The sequence below is a fragment of the Dromiciops gliroides genome, chromosome 2 (genome assembly GCF_019393635.1).
Source record: "Dromiciops gliroides isolate mDroGli1 chromosome 2, mDroGli1.pri, whole genome shotgun sequence".
NCBI classification, from domain to species: Eukaryota; Metazoa; Chordata; class Mammalia; order Microbiotheria; family Microbiotheriidae; genus Dromiciops; species Dromiciops gliroides.
Window position 1 is genome coordinate 374,272,362 of NC_057862.1, and position 23,717 is coordinate 374,296,078.

Consider the following 23,717-nt stretch of genomic DNA (forward strand, 5'->3'; position numbering starts at 1 on the left):
CTAACAAGATTGTGACCTTAGATAAGTCACTCACCATCTCTGGGCCTCAGTTTTCCCACTAGAAAAATGAGAGAGTTGGATTCTATAATCTGATTATATGATCTTGTGAACCACTGTAACAGCTGTAGGCCGGCTCTGCCATTTTGTATTCCAGTATCCCTAAGGTTGCAAGGCATGTTTCAGCTCTACCATTCTCTACAATTTTATGAAATCTTCCATTTTTTTCCAAACTTAAGCCCCTCCCCCCACTTTCCCAGAAAAATCAGGGAAATTTTGTTGAAGGGAAAATGGAGTCAGTTGAGGGGGGGAGGGGGCGGGGGGGCATCCCAGGTTCTGGGGGGTGGTACAGACAAAAGTAAGGAAGACTGGGCTCCTGCCCCCAGGGGGCTCTCAAATCAACCCAGAAAGCCAGTGGTTGAGATAGGATTCTATCCTAGACTTCATGGTTCTTAGCCCACACTCTGGGGTATTTAAAGACAGTGTTGGATTTGGAGTTAGAAAGACCTAAGTTTATCCCCTTGCTCCAGACACCTAAGAACTGTGTGACCTTGGGCAAGTCACTTAACCTCTTCCAGCTTCGGTTTCTTCATTATTAAAATGGGAATAATAATATCATGTGCTTCCCAGGGTTGTTGTGAAGATCAAAGGAGGTAATATAGTAAATGCACTTTGCAGATCTTAAAACCTAAGTAAATATTAGCTATTATTAGAATTAAATATAAATATTAGCCCAGGTCAGAGCAGTAACTAGAATTAAATTTTTCGTTTGTTTGTTTAGGGCAAGTGGCACAAGATGTGCCCTCAACTGAAGGAAAGGGGAGCTAGTTGGGATGCTACCCTGAACTGGGGAAGACTGAGCCCTCAGGACCTTGTCTCAAGGCAACTGCTAAGGAGACTCTGGGGTGGGGTCAGGATGGTGGGAGGAATTCATCCCAGCTTCTTCTTTGAACTAATTATCCTAGCTAACTAGATACCTGGTTATTTCTGTTGTTTCTCTATGTTTGAAGTTTTAAAAGTTCTGTCAGTGCTGTTTAAATTCAGCACCCTAAGATAAAGCTCTAAATGCCTTGTCCTAGTTACAGCTCATGCTCAGGTTCATGGGATTCTTTTGGATGAGATCGCCGGCCCTTGGCACTTGCATTCAAAGGAATGTTAATTGGGGTGGTCCCATGTTGTTAGCAGGTTGGAGCTTGGAGAGATCTCAGAGACCATCTGGTCTACCTCCTCCCCCCCATCATTTTGCAGATGTGGAAACTGAAGCCCAAAGAAAGAAGTGATGGGCTAAAGGTCACTCAGCAGGTCCGTTGCAAAGCCAGAACCAGAAAGGAGGCATTCTGACTTTAAGCCCTCGGCTCTCTCCACCCTTTCACACTGTGTCCTGATATAGGAGCACCCTGGCTCAGGCCCAGGGAAGAATTAAAATGGGAGTTGAGAGTTGCCTCCAATTAAGGCCTCTCCAGGAGAGAGTCTCAATGTCCCAGAGTGGGGAAGGGTGATCTTCAGGGGGTTGTGATTTCACTCCTGATTTTGAAGGAGACTAGTCACAGCACTGGAACTGGGCCAGTTCTTGGCTTCCAGCTCTGTACAAAAAGCTCTGGTTTCCCAAGGGGATCTCCCAAAATTTTAGTAGAATGAGAACGGGGCCATTAAAATGTCATCCCCAAATTTGGCTGTCCTTGCTGAAGCATTCAAGGCTGCAAACAGAGTAGGGGGCTGGGGGAGGAGGGTGAAGAAGGGGAGGAGGGGGAGGAGGTGAGTAGGGGCTAAAGCATAAAATGTCCAACAGAATCTGCTGTGAATTATGCTAAAAATAGTGGCCTTGCCCTGAAGCTCTTGGTTTCTCAAATGCAGTGTAGGAAGAAGGCTGCCATGGAGCTGGGGATGGGCTGGGAACTTCCTCTAACTCACAAACTTTTGGGTGACCCCAGGCCTGAGAGGAACCACCCCAGAATGACCTATCCCTGCCCCCATCTCTTTCATGTTTCTTCCAAATGCGCTAATAGCAAAGGATCTCACAGACCCTGTGTACTCCTAGCAGTGGTGTCTACAAAGATGGCGGGGCTTGAGTGGCCTTGGGAAGGTCTTCTGTCATGGTGTTGGGGAAAGAATTCTGAAGTTAGAACTAGGCTTAAGGCAGATTTCAGAAAAACCTGGAAAGACTTAAGTGGAGTGTGCTGAGTGAAGTGAGCAGAACCAGAACATTGTACACAGTAACAACATTGTGTGATAATCAACTGTGATAGACTTGGAACTAAAAATCTTTCTTTCTTTCTTTCTTTCTTTCTTTCTTTCTTTCTTTCTTTCTTTCTTTCTTTCTTTCTTTCTTTCTTTCTTTCTTTCTTTCTTTCTTTCTTTCTTTCTTTCTTTCTTTTTCTTCCTTTCTTTCTTTCTTTTTCTTCCTTTCTTCTTCCTTCCTTCCTTCCTTCCTTCCTTCCTTCCTTCCTTCCTTCCTTCCTTCCTTCCTTCCTTCCTTCCTTCCTTCCTTCCTTCTTTCCTTCTTTCCTTCCTTTCTTTCTTTCTTCCTTTCTTTTTTTTTTTTTTTGGTTCAGGGCAATAAGGGTTAAGTGACTTGCCCAGGGTCATACAGCTAGTAAGTGTCAAGTGTCTGAGGCCACATTTGAACTCAGGTCCTCCTGAATCCAGGCCTGGTGCTCTATTTACTGCACTACCTAGCTGCCCCTGGAACTAAAAATCTTATGAAAACAAATGTTGAAAACTATCTTTACATCTACCTGGAAAATAATAAAATACTTCTATGATTAAGAAAAAAAAAGAACTAGGCTTAAATCCTGCTCCTGTCGATTTCTACCTGTGTGACCCTGGGCAAGCCCTTCCTCCCTGCCCTGTGGCTTAGTTTCCTCATCAGTAATATGGAGGGGGGGGGTGAAGCTGGATAATTTCTAAGGTCCTTTTAAGCTCTTGTGTCATGATGAATGAGTACTATTAAATATACTTCTTAAGGCACCCCTCTCCCTTCTCTGCAGAGGAAGGGGATTATGGGTACGGAATCCATAGATCAGATTTTTTTTTTCATGTATTGGTTGGTTTTGTTGAACTACCTCCATGCCTCCCCCCACCCCCCTGCGCCAGCTACCTTGAAGTCTGAGTTACAAAATTCACCTTCTGCAAGAACTCTTTCTTTCTTTTTTTAAATAATAAAAGTATTTCATTATTTTCCAGTTACACATAGAGATAGTTTTCAACATTTGCTTCCACAAGATTTCTAGTTTCAAATTTTTTTCTCCCTCCCTCCCTTCCCTCCCCCCTCCCTAAGACAGAAAGCAGTATGATATAGGTTAGATATGTACAATCACATTAAACATATTTCTGCATTAGTCATAGTGAGAAAGAAGAATCAGAACAAAAGGGAAAAACCTCAAAAAACAAAAAAACAAAAACAAAAGTAGAAAGAATGTGGTTCCATCTGCATTCAAAATCCACATTTCTCTTTTCTGGATGTGAACATCTTCCATCATGAGCCCTTTGGAGCGAGAGCTCTTTCTAAGTCACCTTTACTGCTGGTGCCTTCCCTCTGAGCTCACCTCCCAGTCATCCTGCAAATACTTGTTAGGACAGAGTGACATATATGTGGTTTCCCCATTAGAATGCTGGACCTTGCGGGACAGCTAGGTAGTGCAGTGGAAAAAGCACCGGCCCTGGATTCAGGAGGACCTGAGTTCAAATTTAGCCCTAGACACTTGACACTTACTAGCTGTATGACCCTGGGCAAGTCACTTAACCACCATTGCCCCACCAAAAAAAAAGAAAAGAATGCTGGACCTTGGAAAGACCTCAGAGACTATCGGTTCCAACCCCTCCTGAGAGCAGGGACTGCTTTTTGCCTTTCTTTGTATCTCCAGCACTTAGAAGAGTGCCTGACACAGAAAGGTACTAAATAAATACTTGTTGACTTGACTTGTCTTTTTTTTTTTAACTTTTTATTATAAGGGATGGCTTTCTGGAAGGGAAGGCATAATGGTGATGTAGAGGTATATATATATATAGGTGATATAAAAACAAAAGCTTTCAATACAATTTATTTGAAAAACTCTCTCTCTCTCTCTCTCTCTCTCTCTCTCTCTCTCTCTCTCTCTCTCTCTGCTGGGCAATGAGGGTTAAGTGACTTGCTCAGGGTCACCCAGCTAGTAAATGTCAAGTGTCTGAGGCTGGATTTGAACTCAGGTCCTCCTGAATCCAGGGCTGGTGCTTTATCCACTGCTCCACCTAGCTGTCCTCTAAATTGATTTCTCAATGAAGGAAAACAAATAATTTAATGATCTTTACTACCTTGTTGGTGATGCCTCAAGTTACACCATTGTTAAATTCAGAGTTTCTGAGTTAGGACACAAATGCCCCTCAATCTTACGAAGTCTGTATATTTTATCAGGAATACATTTCTTAGACTTGTTCTGGTCTAAGGTTTGGGTAGAGGGAGAAGGGCTTGAGGGAGATGCCTGAAACAAAGGGTGTTCTCCAGAAGAGGCTCCAGAGAAGCTGGGGGCAGCATGGGCTTGAGGTCAGGAAACCTGGGTTTGACTCTAAGCTCTACCATGAGGCTCCTCATTGTGAGGGTGAAAGTTGGTTGAAGAAACAAGAAGTTGGTGACGTTTTAACCCAGGAACAAAATGGAGTGGAAAAGCATAATGTGATAGAATGGAAAGTGATCTGATTTTCAAATCTCCAAGGGGTTAGCATTTGGAAGAGGTGCCCAGTAGAGTGGGAGACCATGGGTTTGGAGACAGAGCACCTGGTTCTGTGAGCTCTGTGGTCCTGGGCAAGTCACCTTCTGGGCCTCAGTTTCCTTATCAGTAAAATGGAGGATTTGAACCAGCTAATCTCTAAGATTCCTTCTAGCTTTAAATTCTGTAATCCTACAATATTGCTACTAATTTATGAAGCACACACCCATCCTTTCTTTTAGCAATTGGAAAACTACTAATGTGCTAGGTTGTAGAGACCATCCATCACTTTTTTTTTTTTGGTTATTAAGAACAACTTTGGAGCAATCGTGCCTTGTGAGAGATTCAGTTGGGCCTACTCTAGGGGTTCGGGTGAAATGTTAAAGCATACTTTGTCAATAAAAATAAATCCTGTAGAGGAGAGAGAGAGAAAGGAGAGGAGAAAAGAGAGGAGAAAGGAGAAGAGAGGAGAGAAAAAAAGAGGAGAGAGGAAAGAGAGAAGAGAGGAAAGAGAGATGAGAGGAAAGAGAAAAGAGAAGAGAGAAAGGAGAGGAGAGGAGAGGAGAGGAGGGGGAGAGAGAGAGAGAGAGAGAGAGAGAGAGAGAGAGAGAGAGAGAGAGAGAGAGAGAGAGAGAGAGAGAGAGAGAGAGAGAAAGAGAAAGCCCAAACCCCACAGTTCCAAACATGGAGATTGTAGAAAGAGTGATGTCCTGAGAGACATAGTGAAGTCAGGTGAGAGAAGTGCCTGCATTTACTCTGGTTAACTGTAGGGGTCAGAACTGGGCTTGATAAGCACTGGGTAGCAGATTTGGACTCAATACAAGGAAGAACTTCCCATCAATTGTCCTATAAATGAATGAGCTGTGTGGTGAGTTAGTGAGCTTCCTATTGGAATCCCACCCACCCACCCCCCGCCTGCTTCCTAAGACTGGAAGAGCAGGGATCATTCATGGAGTCAATTCTAATGCTCTCTATAGAGAAGCCTTAATTTGCTGTTTCCAACCTAGACCTGATTTGTCCCTCCTTAGGTAGCCTGGTGGCCTCCTGTTCCAGGGACTTGGTATTTTGGTCTTTGGATGCCAGATTGTTTTTAGCTCTACTGTAGCTCAGAAGTTCAAGTAATCTACCAGACTCAGCTTCCCCAGTAACAGGGTCTACAGGTGGGTACCACCCCAAAGGGAACTGGAATTCTTTAAATAGAGGGTAGATGATGACTGTCTCCCAATTTCCCATTCCGAAACCAAGGATACTATTGTGAGTATATGAGGCAGCCAGGTGGGACTGTGGATAAAGTGCCAGGCCTAAAGTCAGGAAGATTCATCTTTCTGAGTTCAAATCTGGCCTTAGACACTTATTCGCTGTGTGACCCTAGGCAAGTCACTTAACCTTGTTTGCTTCAGTTTTCTCATCTGTAAAATGAGCTGGAGGGGGAAATGGCAAATAAGCTCGGTATGTTTGCCAAGAAAACCCCAGTTGGGGTTACGAACAGACATGACTGAAAATACTGAACAATATAGAGAGAATTCTTTTCCTGGGTAGAAGATTAGATTAGATCCAAGGTGTCAAATTCATGGCCCAAATTGCTGCAAAATACCCTAATGCAGGCAGAACCAGATTAAAATATAATTGGGAAGTGTCAAAATAAAAATGCAATACAATGTAGAGAATGTTAATTTGTGGTTTTTAATCTGAGGCCTGAAGGAATCTGCTTCTATTAGCTCCCTTTCAATTCTGACTGTTCTGTTCTGTTGTCGTTTGTCCTTTGTTCTCAAAAAGGACCATGGGGGCAGCTAGGTAGTACAATGGATACAGCACCAGCCCTGGAGTCAGGAGGACCTGAGTTAAAATCCAGCCTTAGACACTTGACACTTATTAGCTGTGTGACCCTGGGCAAGTCACTTAACCCCAATTGCTTCACCAAAAAAACCCAAAAAACCCCAACAACAACAAAAAGGACCATGACACTGGGATGATGTCATGACTTGCAGTGAATTGGATTTAAGTGATGGAGAGCTGTGCAAGGTCACTAACCTCACTCTCTCCTCTAGAGCTGCCTGGGCCCAGTGACAAGATATACATCAGGACTACTGGCAATTGGGGTTAAGTGACTTGCCCAGGGTCACATAGCTAATAAGTGTCTGAGGTCACATTTGAACTCAGATCCTCCCAACTTCAAGGCCAGTGCTCTATCCACTGTACCACCTATCCACAAGTCTCCCTAGTGCCCTCATCCCACTCCTCCAAATCCATCTCCAAATATGGGTTCATTTATTTCAAAGCTAGAGGATAAGGGAGAAAGGAATCCTGGGGCAGATACCTCAGGGACACATAGGTGAGGCCACCCCTGGGGTGTGTTGAGTCCAAACCCATCACATTCTATGCCTTCCATAGTCCAAGAGGAGTCCCGGGCAGACAATGGAAACAGGGAGTGGGTGTTGCTGCCAGACAGCCTGTACTTGCTGAGACTTGGGGATACCCAGATTGTAGTGACCTTCAGGACCTCTCTAGCTCAATATCCTTCTCCTACAGCCTAGAGCCTCCCTGCTGTTCAGTCGTTTCAGTCGTGTTCCACTCTTCATGACCCCATTGGGGGTTTTCTTGGCAAAGATACTGGAGTGCTTTGCCATTTCCTTCTCCAGCTCATTTCACAGATGAGGAAACTCTCTATCCACTGCCCCACCTAGCTGCCCTGTAAGCCTCCCTGGTTACCCTTGTTTGTAGGAACTTAGCAAGCAGGGATTCTGGACATGCAGGGAGAGTTGGGAGGAAAGCAATAGCTGTGTCAGCTGTAAGCCCAAGATCTTGGTAGCCACCATCCTGAGCTCTCGAGGCCTGTGTGGGGTTTCACTGATTGTCTGCTTTCCATGCAGAGAAGCCAATAGAGCTATGCTGAGTGTCCCTACCAGCTTTCTGGGGGTGGCTGATGTATCCTCCCCCTGCTGGATTTGGGAGACAGCGTGGCATCTGGAAGCTGAGACTAGCAATCCTAGCGTGGTACTATGGCCGCAGTTTTCTGGCAATGGATATGAGGCTATTTACCAGCTCGTTCAATGACCCGTTTTTGTCTAGTCATTGTTCCATTAAATGTATTTGTTTTAAACTCCTGCTTCTCTGGTTTGATCTGAGAAAAGCTTCATTGTTATTGGTTCAAGAACTATGCATTTGAATAGATGGCTACTTGAATAATATCATGGACTTTGGGAGAGCTGAAAAGAAAGCTCTAGTAGAGTCTTGGGTACCACATTAGACTATGGAGATAGATGGACAAACCAGACAGCTGGTCTATCAGTATGCGCACCTTGGACGGACAGAGCAGATGGACAACAAACAGGGCCTGGAACTAAGTAAATTTTTTTTGTGTGTGTGTGGGGGCAATGAGGGTTAAGTGACTTGTCCAGGGTCACACAGCTAGTAAGTGTCAAGTGTCTGAGGCCAGATTTGAACTCAGGTCCTCCTGAATCCAGGGCTGGTGCTTTATCCACTGTACCACCTAGCTGCCCCCCTAAATAAAATTTAATGAGTAGAATTATTTGTGCATCAGACTAGATGGCTGCTAAAGTCCCTTCCAACTCTCAATTCTGTGATTCTTCTGAGGAGAACAGGCTCAATTGCTTTTAGGAACTTGTGTGGTGCTTTTAATGAGCCCAAGCTCCTCCCTGAAAAACAAAGTGCCATCTTTTTAATATTAGCATTCTTCTAGGGATACTGCAGAGCTGCAAGTCATAGAGGGCCACAGTCTCCAAAGGACTGGATCTGTGGGTCATTCAAAGGTCAGTGTGCATGGTGGGTGACAGGGGGCACTACAAAATGTTGTCAGGGCACTGTTGTACAGTAAAAGGGGTGGAAAGGACATTATCAGAGAGATTTATGACCAGAAAATGAAGTGGGCTATTCAAGGCATCTGCATGGCACAATGGACAGAGTGCTAGACCTGGAGACATGAAGACCTGAGTTCAAATCTGACCTCAGATACTATTTAATTGTGTGACCCTGGGCAAGTCACTTAATCTCTTCCTATTTCGGTTTCCTCATATACAAATAGGGATAATAATAGTGCTTACCTCCCAAAGTTGTTGTGAGAATAAAAGGAAATATTTGTAAACCTGAAAGTACTATCTAAATGCTAGTTATAGAGAGTAAGAAATAATGATGGAAAGCTTGCATACTCTGGTGCTGGCTGAACAAGAATCCTCCAGTAGCTCATTGAAACTACTGTAATGATTGGAATGACGCCACCTGCTGGAGACTTACTGTAGGAAAGCTCCGCCATGAGGAGAAGGTACCTGAGGGCAAGACATGTGGCTTTTCTTTGGCATCAGGAAGTGACATTTGTTGGTGGGAGGAAGAGGGGGTGAGGCTGGCACTCTCGTTCTCTTTGTTCTCTTTGTTCTCTTTCCTCAGGACTCTGGTTGAGAGTGGAGCAAGAAATGCGCTCTCCCTTTAATAGATAGATGAATCTAGGCCTTTCTCCCTCTCTTCACCAAATTCTTATTCTCCTTGTTTAAAAGTTTAACTCTTAGGGGCGGCTAGGTGGCGCAGTGGATAAAGCACCGGCTCTGGATTCAGGAGGACCTGAGTTCAAATCCGGCCTCAGACACTTGACACTTACTAGCTGTGTGACCCTGGGCAAGTCACTTAACCCCAATTGCCTCACCAAAAAAAAAAAAAGAAAAAAAAAGTTTAACTCTTGCTAAAGCTTATAATTTATTGGCGACCACTCATTAGATATTTTAGACAGACTAGCTAGAATTTTAGCCCCTTACACTATCAACTAGGGCATGCAGGCTTACCCCAGATGGACAAGTCATAGTGGTTGAGTTCTGATGAAAGGTGATCCACAGGAGAAGGAAATGGCAAACCACTTCAGTAGGTTTGCCAAGAAGACCCTATGGACAGTATTAAAATACTAAAAGATATAGGAAGATGAGCCTCCCATCTTATATAGGAAGGTGTCCGACATGTTAGTGGGGAAGAGTAGAGACAACTACAAATTGCTCAATGAATATGAGCTTGGACAGAGGCCTGGTAAGCTGTGGTCCATTGAGTCAATAGCACTATATGATACGTACAAGGTAGATTCAAGGTAAACTTAGAGGAGAGCATGCCACTGGCTTGGGGGGAACTAGAATTCTGTAAAAGGTAGAGCCTGAAATGAATTTTGAGGGAAACCAAGGACTGTATCTGAGAGAAGAGGGAAAAGTTTCTAGACATGGGGGACGGCCAGTAAAAAGACACAGAGAAATGGAGCATTGTATGTGTGAGAAATAGCAGATAGGCCAGTATGGCTGAATTGCAGAGGGTATGGAGGGGAATAATATGCAAGAAGACTGGAAAGGTGGGGCAGCTAGGTGACACCAGCCCTGGATTCAGGAGGACCTGAGTTCAAATCTGGCCTCAGACACTTGACACACTAGCTGTGTGACCTTGGGCAAGTCACTTAATCCTCATTGTCATGCAGAAGGAGGAGGAGGAGGAAGAGGAGGAGGAGACTGGAAAGGTAGGAGGAGCCAAGTAGTGCAGAGCTCTGAATGTCAGAAGGATTTATATTTGATCCTGGGTGTAACAGGGAGTCACTGGAGTTTAGAGAGAGGGGGAAGGGAGGGAGAGAGAGACAGAGAAAGGCAGACAGAGACAGAGAGGAAAGAGAAGGGAGAGAGAAAGGGGTGGGGTGGGGAGAGACATAGTTAAACCTATGCTTTAGGTAAATCACTGTAGCAGCTATGTGGAAAATAGAGTGAGACTTGAGATATGGCATTAAACAGTAGAGAATATATTTTGAAATGTCCAATAGACAGTTTGTGATATGGGACTGTAGTTCAGAAAAGAGGCTAGGGCTGTGGGTATAGATCTGGGACTCATCTGCATAGAGATGATAGTTGAACCCAAGGGAAATGATGAAATCACCAAGTGAGACAGTATAGGGGGAAAGAGAAGATGGCTCAGGATAGAACCTTGGGGGACACCCACAGTGAAGAAAATTCAGAGGATACTGAGATGGAATGGTCAGGCAAGTAGGAGGGTAACCAAGGTTGAACAGTGTTACAAAACCCTCAAAACATACTTCTCTACAAAGGACCTATGAAGGAAAACACTAGCTGCATCCAGAGAAAGAAGTGATAAACAGAAGTATGAAGAGAATGATTTTACATATATATATATATATATATTTGTGTCTAATTGTAGCCATCTCTAGGGTGGGGGTGAAGGAAAAAAAGTTACATGATAATTTTATTATATATTTAAAAGGAATAATAAGTTGTACATAATTGATTTGCAGCTTCATGTACGATCATCGCTTTTTAAAATTCTCTATGTTATGGAAACACTTGTTTTATTTCTTAAGTTCAGAATAAAAGAAATAAATTTTTTTTAAAACAACAAAACCCAGGGGCAGCTAGGTGGCACAGTGGATAGAGTATTGGCTCTGGAGTCAGGAGGACCTAAGTTCAAATCTAGCTTCAGACACTTGACACTTATTTAGCTGTGTGACCCTGGGCAAGTCACTTAACCCTCATTGCCCAGCAAAAAAGGAAAAAAAAAACAACCCTAACAACAACAATACCCAAAAAAACCCAGAGAGGAAAAAATATCCAGGAGGAGAGAAGGGAATCAACAGAGTCAAAGGCAGGACCCACATTAATAAGGAAACATGCACAGAAACATGGAGGTACTATTTCTCACCATACCCAATGATGGTTGAGGCTTCATTCATTCCTCTCCTCCTCCTAACCCTTGTCTCAACCAAAAAAGAGATTTCAGGGGGTTTGGCTAAGCTCTTCAATAGTTTTGAGGTCAAAAAACCATAAATGTGGAGCTGAAAGAGACTTTAGAGGTCATCTAGTCCAACCCCCTCATTTTACATATGAGGAAACTGAGGCCCAGTGAGGTTAATGGCTTGCCCAGGGCCACATAACTGGTAAGTAGTAGAATTAAGATTTGAATTCAGGTCCTGTGACTCCAAATTCAGTTCTTTTTCTACTATACCACAGTATTTCCTTTAGGAAAATGTCTAAAACACAACATCATTCAGCAAATTCAGTTTAATTCAACAAAATTTATTAAATACCTATGACATAGAAGACTCTGCCCCCACCTGATTTCCATGTCTCTGGCAGTATCACCACCAAGCACATCCACGCCCATGTTTTTAACTTTGGGGTTACCTTTGATTCTTCCAATGGTCTCCCCTTTCATGGCCAAAATGGTTCCTCATTCCTACTGACTCTACTTTTCTCATCTGCCCTTTATTCTCTATTACCGTTACCATCACCCTCTTACTGGCCACCAGGACTATTGGAATAACATCGTAAGGGGTTCCTCCGGTCTCCACTAGGCATGCCTTCCAAACCAGACTTTGTTAAGACTGCCAGGATCATTGGCCTAATGCATATATAGACCTGGCCTGATCCCTCTTGCTTAAAAAAAAAAATCATCGGTGACTCCCTCTTACCTTCAGAATAAGATTCAAGTGTAAATGTCAGCCCTTCAGGAGTCTTAATGATCTGGAAGTCTTACTACCTGTCATTAACAATTAATGACTCATGGTATCACTTAACTCCTCACTGTTCACAGCAAGACAAATATATTGTTAGAAAGAATCCAGAAAGCATTGCTAAGGATTATGTAGTCTTTAGCAAGGAACTGAAGACCTACTAGGGCACATAGGAAACATTTTTCATCACTTCAGTTGATTGAAAGCAAAGGTTTTAGAAGAGAAAGGCAGATTTAGAACACAAACTGTTGGTTAAAAAGATATCAGAACAGATTGGATTTCTCTGTTGTTGTTGTTCAGTCTTGTCTCACTCTTTGTGACCCCATTTGGGGTTTTCTTGGCAAAGATACTGGAGTGGTTTGCCATTTCCTTCTCTAGCTCATTTTTCAGATGAGGAAATTGAGGCAAACAGGGTTAAGTCACTTGCTCAGGGTCATACAGCTAGTAAGTTTCTGACACCAGATTTGAACACAGGAAGATGAATCTTCCTGATTCTAGGCCTGGCATTCACTTTGCTGCCCACTGGATTTCTATACCACTGAGAAAAATACCGAAATAGTAGATTCTTGTCCTGGGATGAAATAGACTTAATGTATGTAGGCAAACTATCTAGTAATCTTATCAATGTAGGTATTTCTTTCAGTCATTCTGTAACAAACACTTATTAAGTGTCTACTATGTTCCAGGGGCAGCTAGGTGGCCCAGTGGATAGAGTACCAATCCTGAAGTCAGGAAGACTCATTATCCTGAGTTCAAATCTGGCCTCACCCACTTTGCCAAGGAAATCCCAAATGGGGTCACAAAGAGTCAGACATGACTGAAAGGACTGAACAATGTTATGTTCCAGGTATGATGCTAAGCACTGGTGACATAAAGAAAAGCAAAAGATGTCCCTGCTTTCAAGGAGCTCACAGATCATAATCTGTTTACAGCTGTCCATCCTGGGTAACATTTATCTACTTTGTTTCATCAGTTCACCCGCAGGGTCCAGCCCACATGTTGGGCACCTTCCTCACTGTCTCATGACACAGATAATATGCCAATGGAGCAGGTGGGTTGTATATAACACACACACACACACACACACACACACACACACATAAAACATTATACAAGGTGTCCCAAAAGTCTTAGTTCAGTTGTAAGTTTTTAATAACAGAAAACTGCATTAAGCCTTTTAGGACATTCTGTGTATGTTTAACATAGAATGTGTGTATCTGTATACATATTATATATGTACATACAAATTCCATAGATAAGCTCTACAAGTTTTTTACTTGACTGCTATCATAACTTGGACAATGGGCAAATTCTTTTTTTTTTTTTGATTGATTATGAGTCTCATTTAGGAGGCTCTGCGAGGTTCTAACAATGTTTTTGTCGAGATCAATACATCATCTGTAAACAGAAACATCTGGAGGAGGATCACAAATCCACAGGGGATCCTTTGTTGATTGTGGCTTTATTCCGAATCTCCTCTATAGAAAGGGCAAACACTTTTGTCTAAATTACATCTCTTTTTTATGCCTCGCTTGAAATGAATGATTTTGAATGAAAGGTCAATGAATAAAGTTCTTTCTGTTATTTCTTTCAAGTTCTAAGAGGGTCTCTATGGGGCAATGATGAGACTCACTGGGAATAACAAGGTTTTGCTGGTCAGGAGATTAATTGTGAGATACTCCACTGAGAAGGGAAGAAAGGGTGGTATTGGAGTTTTGAGGAGACAAGAGAAAGTTTGGAACAGGCATTGTGGGGAATGTAATAGAGTTGACCTCATAAACAGAAGATGGGAAAGGTATGGTGAGATAGAAGTTTGTATGAAAAAGATTTGGGGGTCTTAGTGAATTGCAGGCTCAGTATGAGTTAATAGTCCTGTATTGCAAACAAAAATACTAGTAAAATCCTGAGATGCATTAAGAAAGAAATACTGTTCAGAATACGGGAAGCGATATGACCACTTCTGTTCTGTTCTGAGTGCTAGAGTTTAAGAATGAAATTGATAAATGTCTACAGGAGAGCATCCAGAGGAGGGCAAACAGAATGGTGAAGTGCCTTGGGATCCTATCATATGAGGAATGTCTAAAGTAGCCAAGAATGTTTAACCTGGGGAAGTGAATACTTGGTGGTGGTGGGGAGGCACATGATGGGGGTCTTCGAGTATGTGAAGGGCTATCATGTGAAAGACATTTTAATGAGAGCTATCTAAATGCGGATCAGGCTAAGAAGGTAGTGGGATCTTCCCCATTTTGGGGATCTCGTGGGTGTCAATTGGACTAAATGGCTTCTAAGGCACCTTTCAACACTGACATGTTGTCCAGATTCTGAGACAGCTTTATCTCTGATTACTCCCTGCCATGGACTGCTACTCAAAGCCATTTTAGATGTTCTCACTTTCCCACTTCTTCTCCTTTGCTCAATTGGTTTCTTATGCCTAGAATGCCTTTCTGCCTCCTCTTCCCTCCTCATCTCCACCTCTACTTTTTGATATATTCTCATCTCATCCCCTCCCTAATCCATCAGAAATTATCTTTCCATCCTAAAGGCCTTGCATAGCCCTTTGGATTTCTCTCTCTCAGTCACAGTAGCTGTACAATCTTGTATATTTGTGTTTGTGTCCTGTGACCCTTGGTTATATCGGAAGCTCGGTGAGGGCACAGACCTCTTTTCTGATGATCTTTCTTTAACTCCCCTACTGCTAAGAACTGCCTCTGGAATATGTTCAGTACTTAATAACTGCTCTTTGCATGGGTGAACCTCACAAGAAGCAGGCACTAAGGGTATTAATCTCATTTTGTGATGAGGAAATTGAGGCACAGAGAGGAGAGGTGACTTATCAATGGTTACACAGCTATGAGTAGAAGAGGCAAGATACCAAGCTGTCCCTACAATGAATGTGGTAGAAAGAATCCCAGACTGACATCAGAAGATGAAGGGTTCTAATCCCTGCCCTCCCACTGCCCCTCCTTTGGTTTCATTTTATAGATTGGTGATTATAACTCTATGCTTCCCTCCATTTTTTTGAGACCCAACTCATGTATGACTTCCTCTGTAAAACCCTTTTTTTTTTTTTTTGGCAGGGCAATGAGGGTTAAGTGACTTGCCCAGGGTCAAGTGTCTGAGGCCAGATTTGAACTCAGGTCCTCCTGAATCCAGGGCTGGTGCTTTATCCACTGTGTCACCTAGCTGCCCTCTCCTCTAAATCTTCCCTGATCCTCCCACCTTCCCCCCACTCCCGAGAGACTTTCCCATCTCAGATTCCACAGAGCAGATTCTTTGGCTCTTGTCCTTGCACTTATCTCACTCTTCTTTATTTGTGTACTCAATCTTCCCCTAACTGGATGATAGGAATCATAGGTTTGGAGCTGAAAGGGACCTCAGAAGCTAGGTAGTCTAAACTTCCCATTTTACAGATGAGGAAATTAAGGCTCAGAAAGGTTAAGGGATTTGCCCAGGGCCAGAAGTAGGATTGTAACCCAGGTCTTCCTGACTCCAAACCTGGCACTCTCTTGGCTTCAAGCAGGATCTGTATCTGATCTATGTCTGTATTCCCAACATTGAAGCAACTAGCAGGTGCTTAATAAATGTTCATTGAATTAAATTGAATGACAAAAATCCCATTGCTATTAATCTGTAAAATTGGGTTAATAATCCCAGAACTATTGTATCTCACAGGGTTGTTGTGAAGAAAGTGCTTTGTAAATAAACCTTAGGGGCTCTATCAAAGACAACAAACATATAAATGAAACTATCTGATCAGGATGCAGTAGAAAGTGTCCTAGGCTAGGAAGCATGAGGCCCGATTTATAGCTTCAGCTCTGTCATCAACTTGCTGTGTGACCTTAGACAAGTCACTTCCCCTCTGGGCCTGAATAGCCTCATCCATAAAATGAAGATTTGGGCAAGATGTTCTGTGTTAATAGCGGTAATGGCAACCACAGCTCACATTTCTATAGCTTTCACCTTTACACAGCACTCTCCTTACCACCAAGGGAAGTTGGAAGGACATGAATTATTAGCTAATTTAAGAATTACAGAAACTCTGAATTCCTAGATCACAGAATCTCAGAGTTGGAAGGAACCTCAGATACCATCTGGTCTACCCTGTACCTGAGCAAGAATCCTTGGCCAAGTGACCCTTGATTCTTTGTATGTTTTTTTTTTAATTTTATTTTTGTTTCATTTATTTTGACCCTTGATCCTTTGCTGGAAAACCTCCAATGGTTGAAAATTCTCCACCTCCCCTTTCTCCATGGGGGAGGGTGCCTGCTCCTCCCAGGCCCCCCCCCCTCCCCGCCCCTGCCCCTGCGGCCCCTTCCACTTTTGGATAGATCTAATTCTTAGGAGGCATTTCCTTATATTGAGCCAAGATTTGCCTCTTCGGACCTTCCGCCCATTGCTCATTCCCATATCTACTTTCTGGGACTGAGCAGATGAAGCTGAATGAATGTCTCTTCTACATGATAAGCCTCCTGATACTTGCTTGTAGCTGTCATGTTTCTCTCCTTCCTTCCAAATTCTGATTTTTGCAAACGGCATCTGAGGCTCCAGGAGGGGAAAGGACTTGCCCACAGGAACACAGTTAGGAAGCAGTAGTGTAGGAACTTGAACCTAGATCTCCTGACTCTTTCTACTGCACCAAACTGACTCTCCTAAGGAGCCTTCCGTCCATCACTGACATCTGATGACTAAAGATTATTCTTTCCCCTTGGCTCTGATCTGATTTCTTATCCATTATTTACTATAGAAGCAGCCTCCGATTTTTCATAAAATTGCCCGGTCCAGCCTCGGGGCCTTGAGGGGTCACATCACCTCCTTCTCCAAGCAGGTTCCCCTCCCCCCCCATGCCCTTCCCCCAACTCACCTTCAGCAGCCACTGGGTGTTGTTCTCCAGGACCCTCTCTAACTGTTGCACCCTTTGGACTGACCAGTCATTCCCCTGAAGCGCTTCTGCTGGCGAGTCCCGCTGCAGGGTGTTGGCACTGCTGCCAAAGGCCTCTGGCCCTGCTGGGCACGGCTCGGGTTCCGGCAGAACAAATGTGTAGCTGCACTGACCATGCTGGACCCGATGGGAGCGGCGACGGGCACTGCCCTCGGCCCCCCTCCGCTGGGTGCTCACCGTGGCCACAGCCATTAGGACCAGGAGAAAAGTGGCTCTCTGCATGGTGTGGCTCAGGGCCTCCAAGCTAGTGGAATGTATTTGTGGATGTACCTTCCTTATCTCTGGTGTGTGTGTGTGTGTGTGTGTATGAGTGTGAGGAGGTGTGTATTTATGGATTGTGTATCTATGTGTGTAGAGGTGTGAATGTGTTAGGGGGCGATGGTACAGTTAAAAACCTTTTATGGATCTCCCCTGCCCTTGGCCAGGCTGCTGCCCTCTGTCCCTGGTCAGGACGGGGAGACAGGCAGACAGACAGACAGACAGACAGACAGATAGAAAGACAGCTTAGGAACCCTGCCTGCCGAGATGTTCAGGGAGGCTGTGGTTGGGAACCACACAGCTAGGCTATTTATATTCGCTCTAAATACCGAAGCTGCTTCCTCTCCCTCCACACTCCCCCTCTTCCCCCCCTTCACCTCTATTCTTTCCCCATCTTCCCCTTCCTTCCTCCCTCCCTCCCTTGCTCTGTAGTTTCTCTTCCTCTTTCCTTGGCTCCTATAAGTCCTCTTAACTGGCTAGCAGCTCCCCCTCCATTCCCCACCCCTTTTACCCAGCCCTGCATCCCAGTAAGGGAAAAAAAAAACCCACAAACACACCAACCCCAAATCTCTCTCTTTTCTTATCCCCAACTCCACTCCCAGAGCTCAGAGCTCAAATTTCAACCTCACTCCCCCTCCCCCCTCACAACCTCACCCCCCCCCAACCTCATCCCCCTCCCCCTCTACTCACACAACCTCTCCCTCTCCTTCACCAGCACTTCAGGGCTTTCTCACCCCACCACCAACTTCACCCTGCTCTTGCTTAGCATTCATCTGTCTGGCCACCTATCGGTCCAGAACTAGAATGACCCCAAGAGAAAGAATTTAGGGGTGGGGGAGGAAGGAGGGAGGAGGAAAAGAAGCTTTTTTTTTTTTTTTTAAACAGTGCCTATGTAGAGAGAAAACAGTTTGGAGAGAAGAGGCTTGAACCCCAGGTCAGACCTCTCCAGCTCTTCTTCCTCTCACATTATGCACATAACCCAGGAAATCATCTGTGATCAGGACCAGCTGGACCTGGGGAGGGTTACAGAAAGCAACATTAAGGAGAAGATGATTCCTTGTCTAATCCAAGCAGGCTATACGTAATGCAGTCTTTTGTGAAAAGCCTTCTTGCTCCGGGATGTGGAATGGGAGACTGAAGGAGGGAGTGGGAGAGGTGTGGTAGAAACAGAGGTGGGGAGGCAGCAGAACAGGTCTGAGTCTGACTTGCTATGGGACCTTCTGAAAATCACTGCTCCACTCCGGATATCAGTTTCTTCATCTCCCCCCCCCCCCATCAAAGCCTCAGTTTCTTTCTCTCTCAAATGAGGCCACATTTGATACCTGCCCTGCCTCCTTTACAGATGTTTTGGATGAGGGACAGATAAAATTATGTCTGCAAAAGAGTGTTTTTGGAAAAAAAATGTAAACTGCTGTATTTTGAGGAAGTGACATTTGGTGGACAGAGGACTGGGCTTGTCAAAAGTCCTCGGTTTGGTACTTGGCTCTTTTGTTTACTATTTGTATAATTTTGAGTAAGTCGCTTTACATCTCTCTGAGGGTCAATTTCTCATCTGTCAAATGAGAGGGTTGGATTAGATAATCTTCAAGGTAGGACAGAGATAGGAAGGACAGAAATGAGCATTTATTAAGTACCTACTATATGCCAGACACTGTGCTAAGCACTTTACAAAAATCTCATTTGATCTTCTTCTCCTCCTCCTCCTCCTCTTCCTCTTCCACCTCTTCCTCCTCCATCATCATCATCATCATCATCATCATCATCGCTAACATTTATTTGGGAGCAGCTGGGTGGCCTAGTGGCTAGAGCACTGGGCTTAGAGTCAGGAAGACCTGAGTTCAAATTTGTCTTCAGATACTTACTAGCTAAGTGTCCCTCCCAAGTCACTTAACCTCTATTTGTCCTAATCCACCGGAGAAGGACATGGTAAACCACTCCAGTATCTTTGCCAAGAAAATCCCATGGGCAGTGTTGGTGTGCTACAGTCCATGGGGCCACAAAGAATCGGGCATGACTGAATGACTCAACAACAATAACATTAATATAGCAATTACTATGTGCCGGGCATTGTGCTAAGTGCTTTATAATTATCATCTTATTTGACCCTTGCAAAATCCATGGGGAATAGAGACTACTAGTGATCTCATTTTACAGAGAAGGAAACTGAGGCAGAAAAAGGTTAAGTGACTTCTCTAGCTGATAAGTTCCTGAGGATAAATTTGAACACAGGTCTTCCTTATTCCGGGGCCAGTGCCCAGAACTATCATTCTTTGATTCTGTGAAGGATGACCAATGAATCAATCAACAAACATTTATTAATCTCTTCCTACATGGCAAGTACTTTACTAGGTCTTGAGGATACAAAGTGAGACAGTTCTCGTCCCCATGGAACTTGTATTCCAATTGGTGGAATGCTCCATGTTCAGAGATGAGTAAATACAAGATGTATACAAAATGAACAGAGTTAAGAGGGATTGGGGGGGGGGGGCAGCTAGGTAGCATCGTGGATAAAGCACAAGCCCTGGATTCAGGAGTACTTGAGTTCAAATCCAGCATCAGATACTTGATACTTACTAGCTGTGTGACCCTGAGTGAGTCACTTAACCCTTATTGCCCTGAAAAAAAAAAAAGAAGAATTGGGGGATGGAGGAAGGGGAAGAATCAAGAAAGGTCTCTTGAAGGAGGTGATGCTAGTGATGATCCTTGGTGGGAAGCTGAGGTGAGCAAAGAGAGCATTCTAGGCACCGAGGAGGGGCAGCCGATTTAAAGGTCAGGTCTGATTTATCTGGAGCTGAGAGTGACAGAAAGTAATATGCAATCATCTTGGAAAAATAGGCTGCAGCCAAATTGCGAAGGACTTTAAATGACAAAATGAAGAATTTGTACTTTATGTTGAAGGAAATGGGGAATGACTCAAGATTCTGGAGCACAAGAATGACTTGGCCAGAATATCAATATGGCAGCTCATGGAAGGTGGATTAGAAGGAGGGGTGGACTGAATGCAGGGGAAAGAGTGAAGAAAACAAGCAATAATAATTGCACCTACTATGTGGCAGATACTGTGTTAAGTCCTCTTTAACCTTATCATGTGTGACTCTCACAACAACCCTAAGAAGGTAGGTACTTTTATTATCCTCATTTTTTACAGTTGAGAAAACTGAGGCAAACATATTAAGTGACTTGCCCTGGGTCACACAAGCTAGTAAGTGTCTGAGGCTGTATTGAAACTCAGGTCTTCCTTGACTCCAGGCCCAGCTTTGTATCCACGTGCCATCTAGCTGCCTCCCTCTCTTGAAAGGAGAACAATTCTGAAGGTATTACAGTAGTCTAGCTGAGAGGTAATAAGGACCTGGACCAGGGTGGTTGTAGTGTGATTCAAGAGAAGGGGACATATAGGAGAGATACTGATGAGGTGGAATCTGAGTGGATATGGAGGTAGGCGGGATGAATGAACATGAAGAGGGAAAGATGACTCTTACTTTGTAGACCTGGGTGATGGGAAGAGTGGTGGTGCTCTCAACAGAAACAGGGAAGCTAAGAGATGGGATGGGTTTGGAGGAAAAGATCATGAGTTCTAGACAAGGCCTAGACACTGAAGAATAAAAGGATTATATAATAATTTATTATATAATAATTTATTAGTCTAGGGAACTCCCAAATGATGAAACTTAACTCTACCTGTGCTTACAGGCACCTTCTCTGTAACTTAGAGGGCAGGGAGGGAGAGAATAAGCATTTATTAAGCACCTTCTGCGTGTCAGATGCTGTGGCTCAGCACTTTATAAATATTATTTTATTTGATTCTCCCAACAACCTTGTGAACTAGGAAGTATCTGAGGCTGGATTTGAACTTGGGTCTCCCTGTCTCCACTGCACATCTAGCTGCCTCCTCAGGGAGGTGCTGAGGAGGTTAATGGGAACGCCTGGATCCTCTTCTGGGTGGCCGGCTGCCTCTTGCTCCCTGCCAGCTGGGCTGAAGCGGAAATTTCTCTCTGCTTGTTTTCACGGAGAGGGAGCTGATCCTGGTGTTTGGTATTGTTTCTTTCCTCTTGTTTCCCAAACTTTGATGGTGTTTTGACCTGGGCAGGATGCTTGGGGGTTGGCTGTGGTCTTTGCTTTGCCAGCAACAAGGGAAGAGAAAAGAGAGGACTGTAATCCTATGGGAAAAGATTAAAAAACAAACAAACAAAAAACCCCAACCACCTCATAGAATCAGAGCTAGAAGGGGTCTTAGAAAGCATCTAGTTCAACTTCAACTTCCCTGAAGAATGCCTGTACAACATCCTTGACAAGTGATCACCCAGCCTCTAATTAGAGACCTTCAATGGTGGGGACTGGCTCTCTCCCCTCCCTTCTCCCCTCATCCCCCCCGCCCCCCGAACATTCTACTTTCTACCAGCGCCTAGTGTTAAGACATTTTTTTCCTTTTCTGGAGCCAAAACCTGATCCTCTGCAATTTTTGTCCATTGCTTCTAGTTCTGCAATCCAGGGAGAAGCAGAACAGGTTGAATTCCCCCTTTCCAGGTTATTCCATTGTTTCAGTCATGTCCAACTCTCTGTGACCCCATTTTGGCAGAGTTTTCTTGGCAAAGATACCAGAGTATTTTGCCATTTCCTTCTCCAGTCCATTTTACAGATGAGGAAACTGAGGCAAACAAGGTTAAGTGACTTGCCCAGGGTCACAGAGCCAGTAAATATCTGAGTCCAAATTTGAATTCAGATCTTTCTGACTCCAGACCTATCTCTCTATCCACTGCACCACCTAGCTGACCTTGTCCAGACCTTCAGATGTTTAAAGAATTTGATCATTGTATTTAGATCTGGGAGAGAGTTTAACCAGGATCTAGCCCAACCCCTTCATGTTCCTCAGGAGGAAACGGACCTGTAAGTGACATGATTTACTCAGGGTTACATGGATGGTAGTAAGCATAAAAAAAAGAAAACTCTGGTCTTCTGACCCCAAATTCAGTGCACTTTCCACTGCCCAATGCTGTTTTCTCTTCTCTAGGTTAAGCATTCCCAGTTCCTTCAAAGAATCTTTGTGTGCCTTAATTTCCAGGCCCATCCCTATCTTGTTAGCTGTACCCTAGATGCTCATAAGTTTGTTAATGCCCTTCCTGAAATGTGCTGCTCAGGACACAGTACTTTACGTAGAATATGCCCAGGGCAGAGAAGAGAGGGACCATTACATTCCTATTCTGGATGGTGTGCTCATTATTGTAGTCTAAGACGGTACTAGTGTTTTGGGGATGCCATATGGGAGGCAGCAGAATGGATAGAACACGGGGCCTGGAGTCAAGAAGACTTGTTCAAATTTGACCTTAGACACTTATATAATAATATTAAGTTTTAGAGAATGTTTCAATTTTTGTTTTATTATGTTTCATGTGTAACAACTAAGATTCTGAATTCCCTTAGACATGTTTTTAAGAACTTTCATTGTTTGATTGGATTATTGACAAAGCTATTTTAAAGTTGTGTTAAGATCAATTTTGTAGGAAATTTTCCTGTCTGATTACCAGCATCCACACATCAACCCCTGAAAAGACTTCCATTCCACGACTATACCCAGAGGAAATCCCAAGAATTATCTGAGAAAAGACTTTCAAAGACTTTGAATGAAGAGTTTCCTTTTGTTGATTTTTATTCCCTTCTGTTGTTATGTACACCATTTGTAATATGTATTCTCTGCAGAGGCCCTCCCTCTGCAGGCCAGTGTCAAAGTGCCAGTTCATGAGGGACCGCCCCTCTGGACAAAATTTCCTCTTTCTCCTTTTTCTATATTGTTATTAACATATTGTTTGTTAGCATAGGGTATTATATTCTGTTATTTTTGACTGTTTCATCCAAGAAACACCCTGTGCTTCTTGAAGAAACAAAGGGGGGACTGTAACGATTGGAATGACACTACCTGCTGGAGACTTACTGTAGGAAAGCTCTGCCATGAGGAGAAGGTGCCTGAGGGCAAGACATGTGGCTTTTCTTCTACATCAGGAAGTGATGTTTGCTTGTGGGAGGAAGAGGGTGGAGGCTGGCCCTCTTGCTCTCTTTCGTGAGGACTCTGGTGGAGGGCAAGCAGAACTAAAGATGTGCTCTCCCTTTGATAGATAGATGAATCTAGGCCTTTCCCTCTCTCTTCACCAAATTCTTATTCTCCTTAATAAAATGCTTAAAAGTCTAACTCTTGCTAAAGCTTATAATTTATTGACCACCACTCATTAGATATTTTAGACAGACTAGCTAGAATTTTAGCCCCTTCCACTTACTAGTTAGCAGTATGACCCTGAGCAAGTCACTTAACTACTCTGCCTGCCTCAGTTTCCTCATCTGTAAAAATAATAATGTTACA

The 23,717-nt window shown here is 43.8% G+C and overlaps 1 protein-coding gene across 2 annotated transcripts in view; it reads right to left on the reverse strand.

Annotated features, from left to right (window-relative positions):
• ANGPT4 (angiopoietin 4) overlaps positions 1-18,097 on the reverse strand; it is a 78,499-nt gene extending 60,402 nt beyond the window's left edge. The window contains exons 1-2 of one of the 2 annotated variants that reach the window (XM_043981347.1): positions 18,064-18,097; positions 17,033-17,546 (exon numbers count right to left, since the gene is read on the reverse strand). In XM_043981347.1, the coding sequence (XP_043837282.1) occupies positions 17,033-17,332 (300 nt within the window). In that variant the 5' untranslated portion in view covers positions 17,333-17,546; positions 18,064-18,097. Of the gene's footprint in view, positions 1-17,032; positions 17,678-18,063 lie in introns of those variants that run through there. The other variant, XM_043981346.1, reaches the window with a different exon arrangement.
• Positions 18,098-23,717: the final 5,620 nt, after the last annotated feature.